Source organism: Gossypium arboreum, chromosome 11, assembly GCF_025698485.1.
Source record: "Gossypium arboreum isolate Shixiya-1 chromosome 11, ASM2569848v2, whole genome shotgun sequence".
Classification (NCBI taxonomy): Eukaryota; Viridiplantae; Streptophyta; class Magnoliopsida; order Malvales; family Malvaceae; genus Gossypium; species Gossypium arboreum.
The window spans coordinates 25538313-25548023 of NC_069080.1; the positions used below are offsets into that span (position 1 = coordinate 25538313).

At 35.3% G+C, this 9711-nt stretch overlaps 1 protein-coding gene across 1 annotated transcript; it reads left to right on the plus strand.

The window, feature by feature from the left end:
• Positions 1-2154: 2154 nt before the first annotated feature.
• On the plus strand, positions 2155-3670 carry LOC108474161 (60S ribosomal protein L8-3-like). Its single transcript, XM_017776081.2, has 2 exons — positions 2155-2722; positions 3154-3670. Exons 1-2 carry the CDS (start codon positions 2283-2285, stop codon positions 3494-3496), a joined length of 783 nt encoding a protein of 260 aa, XP_017631570.1. The 5' UTR covers positions 2155-2282; the 3' UTR covers positions 3497-3670.
• Positions 3671-9711: the final 6041 nt, after the last annotated feature.

Below are 9711 nucleotides of genomic sequence, written 5' to 3' on the forward strand. Positions count from 1 at the left end.
GGATTGTTGGAACAGAAAAGCCAGTCCATGTCCCAAAACTCAGGATGTAATGCCCTCACATCTCATCGTAATGCATCCATCTCATTATGATATTCCCTCGAATTCAAGCCTAGACCTTCTTCCTGCATGGTTACATTATCATGGAAATTGGAGTTATTGAATTGTACCTTTCTTTGGAGCTCCTCATTCTGCTTCAAGAACTTCTGTTGGAAAGTCTGCTACTATTCAAACCGTGCATTCTGTAAGACCATTTGTTCCCTCATCTGCTCTTGAAGAGCAAGAAACTGCTGTTGCAACCCTTCTTGACCAGAAGTAAGTAGTAGCCCACGGCCGGAAGGAATGTTCAAGCCAAATGGGCTCAAAACTCTTGGGTGAGTTACATTACCCAAGTTTACCGGTCGGTCAGCAAACCGTCCGGCAAATAAATCTATCGCAATGGGTTGGTTGCCAAAACTTGAGGCTCCAACCTATCCAAATGAAAGATTAATAGAGAATTTTTCATTTGGGTTAGCCATTGTGATTTTTCAAACTGAAAGAAATCAGTTGATCGGAAGTTTGTCCACGCTCACCACACCAATTGTTGAGTGTTTTTGTTGTGTCTTATTGAATAGGATAATCGAGTATTTATATACATAATTACTGTTTATGGAATTGACGTTCTAGGTAGGTTCCATGCATGCTGACACATGTACTACTCTAGACTTAACACGTGTTCATCAGTCTGCCTGTTATACTTCGTGGCCTTCACATGCGAACTCCCTAATTATGTGAACTAGGCTCGCGTTCGCGAGCCCTTTTGGCGAACCCTCACTGTGAGACCTACATGCATCCAACTGGTAGGGCCCATGTATGGGTTGAGGGTAGGTAATCCGGATTATGCTTTTGAGTTGGTAATCAGAAATACAAAACAAACCTTATTTTAATTATTGTTTTTTTTTTGTTCAGTTTACTGTTTTGGTTTATTTCAAATTTTGCACAATGAGTTATTATGGTTCATTTTTGAGAAAATTTGCGTATTCGGTTGAAATTCTTTACTTATTTTGCATAATTTGGTATAGTGCCTCAATTTAAATATATATAAATATTCGTGATTTTTTTTCTCAAAGTATTGTGAATTTATATAAAATTTACATGTTAATAATCTTTTATATTGATAATTGACACATTAAACACTCATATTATTTTATGTCACTCCATGTGTCAATTTTTTTCATTTTATATTTTAAAATTTAACATAAGATTTAATTTTAATTCTAAATATATATTTTAATTAATAACAAATCATTAATGTGAATAATTATTTAATATATTGATAGTGGAGATTTTAATTTCATATACGGAATTAAAAACATCAAATGTCATTAATTAATATTTAAAAATAAAAAAAATATATTTGGTATCTTGTTAGTGAGTTTTAGACTCCACAAGTAAAAGAATTGACAAGTGTTCTATAAGATATAGTAAAATATTAAAAATAAATATTTTTAAAAAGAGACATAAGTTTTTAAGTCTACTTGTGGAATAAAAAAAAACCATCAATGTATCAAATACTAACTCTTAAGAATAATTAAATGTCATACATAGGGATTTCAAAACTTTAATTATAAAATTAAAAATCAACTAATGTATTTATAATTTATATCAAAATAGCTCACTACCATATAATCACATTTAAAACTTGATTTGAAAATTTCAGAACTTAAAAAGTGTTCTCTTTAGTCGACTGAATTATTAGTGAAGTGAAAATGATATGTATATAAGCAAGAATGAGATCAAAATCATTGTTAAGGGAAGATGGAGATAAACTTTTAAATTTTCGAGGAAACCAAAGCTAAAAGTTTTATTTTAACTAAAAGAAAATAGAAAATTTTCATTTGTTCAAATAACTAAAAGACTTAAATTGAATGATTAATATTTAAGAGAAAACATTAATGAAAATTTTCCACTGACCAATGGGGCCTGTCAGCCCCCTTGGCTTTGTCTCTGTAGATTTTATAATACCAGTTACAAATTCGATCCTGAGCAATCCCTACGGTTTACTGAAATTGGGCTTTGGGTTTGTAAAAGCTTCCAAATCCAAGTGTACCAAAGGGTTATTGGGCTAAAAATGGTGATTTTGAGTTGGCTCTTGCCAAAATCCATTTCTTTTTCTCCTTTTTAGCCCAAATTTCGATCCTAGAAACCCTAGCCGGGATAATCTATTTATTAGATTTTCTTCCAAACCCTAACCTCATTTCACTACTCTCTGCCGCCTCCAAGAGAGAGTTCTTACAGCCGTCCAAATGGGTCGTGTCATCCGAGCTCAGCGTAAGGGTGCGGGTTCCGTCTTCAAGGCCCACACCCACCACCGCAAGGGTCCCGCCCGTTTTCGCAGCCTCGACTTCGGTGAACGAAACGGCTACCTCAAAGGCGTCGTCACCGATGTTATCCACGACCCAGGCCGCGGTGCGCCCTTAGCTCGCGTCGTGTTCCGTCACCCGTTCCGTTACAAGAAGCAGAAGGAACTGTTCGTCGCTGCTGAGGGTATGTACACCGGACAGTTCGTGTACTGTGGTAAGAAGGCCACCCTTATGGTCGGAAACGTGTTGCCTCTTAGATCTATCCCCGAAGGAGCTGTCGTTTGCAACGTCGAACACCACGTTGGTGATCGTGGGGTTTTCGCTAGGGCTTCTGGTGATTATGCCATTGTTATTAGTCACAACCCTGATAACGACACTACCAGGTCTCTAATTTCATACTCTTGTTTTAATTTTAATTTTAATTTCGATTTATTTGCTTTAATTATATGCCTTGTTTATGGCAAAGGAGCTCTATAGAAGTGGTAAATGCCTAGAAATAGTGACGTTGCTTTAATTATCCATCGAAACACATGTATTGGTTTTAGTTTGACGAATAGTGTTCATTTAGCTTCTATTGGTTACTGGCCTTTACATGTCACATTTCATTATCCTTTTGTTGTCACATTTCATTATCCTTTTGTCTTTTTTGCGTAAAATTCATTATCACGTTCATTGCTGCATGCTCTAAATGTTTAATAGCGAAATCGGTATCAAAAAATGATATGGATGAAATCAGTATCATAGTGCTTCATTATATATCAACGTGGTGGTTGAAGTTTGGGGTAATTGGTTGTTTCGGTGTGTGATCTTACAGAATCAAGCTACCATCCGGTTCAAAGAAGATTGTTCCAAGTGGTTGCCGCGCCATGATTGGGCAGGTTGCTGGTGGTGGTAGGACTGAGAAGCCTCTTCTCAAAGCTGGTAATGCTTTCCACAAGTTTAGGGTGAAGAGGAATTGCTGGCCTAAGGTACGTGGTGTGGCTATGAATCCAGTTGAGCATCCCCACGGAGGTGGTAACCATCAACACATTGGTCATGCTAGCACTGTTAGACGTGATGCTCCTCCTGGGCAAAAGGTTGGTCTTATTGCTGCAAGGAGGACTGGTAGGCTCAGAGGTCAAGCTGCTGCTACTGCTGCCAAGGCTGATAAGGCTTAGGGTTAGGGTAAAGGGGTATTGCTTGATTTTTGGCCTTTATAATTACATTCAAGGGTATTGCCTACATTTATGGTTTTAGAAATTTTGTTTGAATTTTATGATAACTGCACTGCTTCGAGTTGTTTGTGGAATTTATGTTTTCAGTTTGGTTGCTATTTACTTGTTTTATGTCAAGGTTCCTTGTCCTTGTTTTCATATTATGTTCAGCAAAAATTTTCATAGGGTTAAGTTTAAGGAACTTGATTTTGGTAGTATAAGAAGGGCTAAAATATAAGAATTTCATGTCTATTCTCCCTTCGAGTGCTCATTTTTACTGAATTTTCCAATTTCGTCTGGCTTGAAGGCTGAAGCTGAGGATTCTAGCTCGCAGGTATAGGCCAACTATGACTCGAGAGTTTTAAGTCTAAGCCAAAGGTGGAGTATTGTCTCTAATATAATATAAAGCCTTTTATTTAATAAAAAGTTTCCTATCCCCATTTCTTAAAGAAAAAGGTGTAAGAGCTTAGTAACACAAGTTGTGTTATTTCAAATTAGAGTCCTATTGTCCAAAAAAAATGATTAAAATGCTAACTAGGCTCCCATGATAGACTTTCAGCTCTGAAAAACTAGGCTTCTACACCACTATCCGCTATATATTTGAAAAGAGGAGAAAAGAATGAGCAACTATTGTTCAGTTAGTATAACCACAACTTGTTAAAATCATCATTCTACTATTAACCTATGTAAATGAGGATAGGTGAGAAAGAAAAAAAAATATAAAATAATAAATTGTAATGCCAGTTATGTTACCAACACAACAGTATCGAAGGTGTTATTCCTAAGATTAAAGGAAGACGCAATTGTTCATCCACACATACCAAGGGAATTGTTATACCCTCCATTTGTAATATGACACGTGGCAAGCTAGAAAAGATGTTGATATTGGATGGACAACTACGAACTCACCATTTTGGGACGACCACCATTTTGGGACGACCATTCGAACAACGAAAAACTTAATCTTCGTCGGTATATGAAGTTGTTGGTCATTAAATATCATGTGGACTCAACTGCTTTATCTCATCAAGTCAGAATGAATGATAAGATCTATTTTCTTATAGACATCCTTGTCTCATCAAAGACATCCCCACGCATTCCGTAATGATGGCTAACCCAACACGTTAATACCATCTTACATGGGACTCTTGCTTATAAATACCTTCAGGAAGAAGAGATCGACTCTTTAAGAAAACTAAACCTACACTTTGTCAACACTCCTCCAACTTTTAACCTTTATACTCTTTTAACCTTTATTCTCTGTAACCTCCGGCTCTCCGTCCTAATTGGGTGAACTGACCTCCATAGCTACCATCACTCTCTACTTGTTGTATCAATGTATCAACAAGAATAAAATAAAAGTTCAACCCAATAGCAAAACTATGAGCTAACTATTATAACTCGTTAGCAGGGCCCATGCTAACTATTATCACATGTTCGTGGACTTTGTACTTGTAACAACCCATTTTTTAGTTGTGCTAAAAACAGTGATTTCGAAACCCCGTTCTCCAATGATCAAGTTAGTAAATAGTATTAATTAATATTTACAAGTCAATTATAGTGTTATATCAAATTTTGGTCTGACAAATTTGTTCATTGGATAATGAAGATACAAGTGTTTCGACCCTAAAGTTTTTGGATAGGTAATTTTGTCGAATTAGTAACTAATTAATGTATAAGGACTAAATCATAAAAGTAGTAAAAGTTAATCGTTATGTATTTTTAAATTAATTGAAGGACCCAATTGAGCAGTTGGACCCTTCTAATTATGTTCAACGGTGGTGGACCAAATTTCTTTAACTATGTTTAATATTAGTTAAATTAAAAATTAACTAATTAATAAAGTTTGATTTAAAACTAATTAAAGTATATAAGATAATTAAATAAAAGGAAAACAAAGGTATTATCATTCATCTTCTTCAAAATATGAAAGAAAAGAAAAGAAAAATGGGTATGGAAACTTAAAATTTTAGTCAAAATTAGGTATGCTCAATTTAGTCATTTTCTTGTAATTTTTATGTTTTTGAGATTTTGGTAGCTCGATTTAGTTAACCTGTATGTTATTTTTCAAAATTGTTAAAGCTTAAAAATGTTATCATTGATGAATGCTTGATGAAATTGGTGTTATTTGGTTAGATTTAATACTTAGATATGAAAAAATGACTAGTTTGTAAAGTTCAATTGTTAATTTTGAGCGTAGGGATAAAGTATAAATATTTTGAAATTGATGTTAAAATTATATAATTATAGATAATAGACGATTATATAAGGATGAAATTGAAATTGGACAAAAACTAAGCTTAAATTTGAAAGATATAGCTATTTCGATTTTTGGGACTAAATTGAATAAAATGCAAAACTTTAGGGAATTTTTGAAAATAAAAATTAAACCAACTTATGGTTATAATAGACCGTTAAAAGACTTTTAGAATTGATAAATGGAAATGAATTATTATAGATCGGGATTTGAATCAGTCGGAAGGTAATCGAGAAAAAAGAGAAATTGTAGATTAGTCCCTGACACATTGTCTATTGTCGTTTTTGTCAGGCAAGTTCATATGAAACTTACTATGTTATTTTATATTATGCTTGAATTGTATGATTATACTTATTAATTTATATACATGTGTAATTCTGGTGATTTTGGCATCTGAAGGACTAAACTGTAAAGTATGAATTACATGACTAATATGAATAGATACATGATAATGATTGAATGTGGAATTGATATATGATTGAGTAGTATGTATATAATGATGTTACAGGGTTAAAAATGTATATGGATTGTCATTTGAAATTTGAAAAATGAGTATATGATTTTAGGGTTTGAAATGATATAGAAATGATAACAGTACCCGTGTGAACTTAGTAACAATTAAGATACGAATGAATGCCATTAATTTTCAAAAACACACTCGATTTTCAATTAACCCAAAATTAAGAATAATTAAAGGTCTAAATGAAAGATATCGCAAGTTGGAAACCTCAATTGGAAGAAACAAGAAAGATAGAAACTGGATTAGACATGGTTGAGAACCAAATCTGGTTTGGTTAGAATGGAACCAACCAGTTCCTTAATGGGAGATGTCATAATTAGCCATGGATGGCTCTCACAGGATTGGAAATAGCTTGGGAAGGGTTAAAATAGATGGGAGATAGCTCCTAGGGATGATTTTATTCTCAAATCTATTTCAATTTCTCTCGTCCATCTTCTTTAGTAGCTCAAAGAAAAAGTAGCCATGGAAGGTTCTGCATTGAGCAGACTCCATGACAATTGGAGATGGAAAAGTAGAGAGACCAGCAAGCGAGTAAGGTTTTTAACCCTTCTGTGTACGTAGGATTAAGTTATGGAATTTCATAACTATTTTAAGGGTTTTGCATGTTTCTGGAAAAATGATTTTAAGTTAAGAATATGGAGTATAACTCATGGTTTCGATTAGAATGCTTAGTTGCTTTTTGGAAAATGGAATCTCTAGTGTTTGAAGGAATAAATAAGTTATAGAGATGATAAAGTTTAAAGTGAGTTCCAAACTCCAAACCTATCGTATGTTGATTAAGTATGCCATGATTGCATAAGCATGAATTATGATGATATGAGCATACATTGCATGATTGTGGGTAAACCTTAAAGGAATAGATGAAGTTAGGAAGGGAATGGGGGAGAACCCATTAGTTACCGCCTCAGGCGAAGCTCCGAACCTTTGAGGGGAACACTACGGTGTTTGAGCATTAAGGTTAGGTGGTGTAAACGAGGTAATGGGAGGATGATTTGGGTAATATGAAACAACGAAATGGTATTTACCGCAATGACGATATCGATTGGTCTTTTGGGGCGACACTATGACGACAGTATATGACATAAAACCATAGATGAAAGAGGCCATAACAGTCTATTATAAGGTAAATGGCGTAAGACCATAGATAAAAGAGGGTATGACAGTCTAGTATGAAGTACATAGCGTAAGACCATAGATGAAAAATGTCATAATGGCATGGTACATGGTATAAAGTATAAGGTATACGGTGTAAGACCGTAGATGAAAGACGCTATGGCAACTAGGTATGATGAGTAATACCATGAATGAAAGACTCCATGGCATCGTAAGGTAGTATGCCAGGATGTCAAATCGATATAAGACTATGGATAAAAGGCTCCATGGCATCCATAAAGTAAGACTGTCGAGACAGTAAACACGAAATATAGATAGTCCATCAGGGTAGTAAACACAAGATAGTCCACAGGACAGTAAACATGAGGTAAGTCCGTCGAGACATGACAAAGAAATGAGAAGGTTGTAAGATAATAGCTTGGTTACGGCATCCTTTAGAATTAGCGAGAGAGAAAATCCGTAAAGCACGCCAGTGATGAGTACAGGCCTGGGCGTCAAGTATGAGAATCTACGTATGTCGAATGAGAGTAAAGGAAGTGTAAGCATGGTAAGCAAATTATAAGAAATCTGCCAAATATGGTGATAGAGTTAGAAACCAACAAGGCACAAGCAAAGACCAAATAAGAACTAGAGGAAGATAAGTCTACAAGAGCTAACCTGATTATAGAAAGAAAGAAAGTAAATATTTGAGGATTACAAGTAATGATCTGAAAAGAAGATATACCAAAAGGAGCTCAATGAAGTTGTATCTGAGAGAGAAATCTCGTGGAAATGGAAGAGAGTTTCACTCCCAAAATAAGGATATTGTCCAAATGACAGTGTGTCTGTCAAGACTATTCCTGTTTGAGGAAAAGCTAGTGCGAGTATACCATAGAAAGGATAGCTTCGTAAAGAGGAGACGAGAAAGTGAGATGACAGGCCCGCATAGTCATATGAGCGACAAACTGTTGGTCCAACAAGATAGACAGACCTTCATATTTGAGACAGGTGAGGTCTCAAGTAAAGGCAGATGTGAAGAGTGAGTTACTAGGAGTAATCCCCTTCTACGGACAGTAAGATGGAATGAGGACACGTTCACCAGAGCGACGAGATATGTTAAAGGTCAACACAATATGGAAATGTCAAAGAGTCCTCGGGACTAAGCAATGAAAAAAAAGAGTTTGCCAAGGACTAGTACGATCTAGTTTCTGAAGGAATGTATGCTCTAAGAATCTTTGGGCAGATAGTTAAAAAGGTTTCCATAAGGGTTTATGATAGGAAACTGACGAACAACTAGGATAGTTTAGGTCAACAAACACCCCATATAAGAGGGAAAGTGTAAGCAATGACAAATAGAAGATAAGGACAGATTTCACTAATGTGGCGAGGTGTCTAAATTACGTATCAGAGGAGAGTCCACCCATATAAAGGTCTCATATTGAGCTGAGTAGCTCGAAAGCTCAGTTGGAGTCGACACCTTGATATAGAACACTCACCATGAACAAGAAGGGAGTATTTATGTTAAATTATTTTAAATTGTTTACCCTCATGTGGTAGGGTTTAAATATATGGACAGAAGAGGAACTCACTAAGTTAAATTAAACTTACTAAAGTTTGTATGATGACAATAGGATAAGCGAGGAATCGAGGAATTCGATAAGGGACCAAGCCAAACAGTATGGAGATCAAGGATCGCGAGATGTTAGAGTCATGCACATAGAAATGGAGTACCATTAAAGGTTTCGCTCTGGGAGCTAATGGATTGTATCTAGATAGCGACCTTATAATTTGGGCAATGAAATGGTTAACCTGACGAGAGATGTAAGAGGAGCATTGTAAACAAGCAGTCTGATTAGCAATATGAACAATTTAAAGGATTATTATTTTTAAATTTATCACAAGACAATTTTACTTTTAGACTGTTTTATAGCAACTAAGTTAGTAAATTTAAGTATAGGTTTATGGTGACACTCCATACCCGAATCCAGCGTACAGGTCAAGCGTGGGGTGTTATAGGGTGCTGGTCAGGGATTTCTTTATCGATGGTTGAGATCTAGCATGTGTTGCAAATTATCGATAGCTTGAGTGAGCAACATCGATCAAATTTTGCAAAAGTAAAATTGACATACAACTCATGTGAGCAAATTCAAATATCACAGCTCATGTGAGCAAATTCGAATATTACAACTTGTGTGAGCAAATCGATCACGTTTATCCGAAGTTCAATTTACTTCAATTCTCCAGGTGAAAGACAAAAATGGTAATGGTATGAAATGAAAATGAAATGGTCGGAATGAATATATATATGAA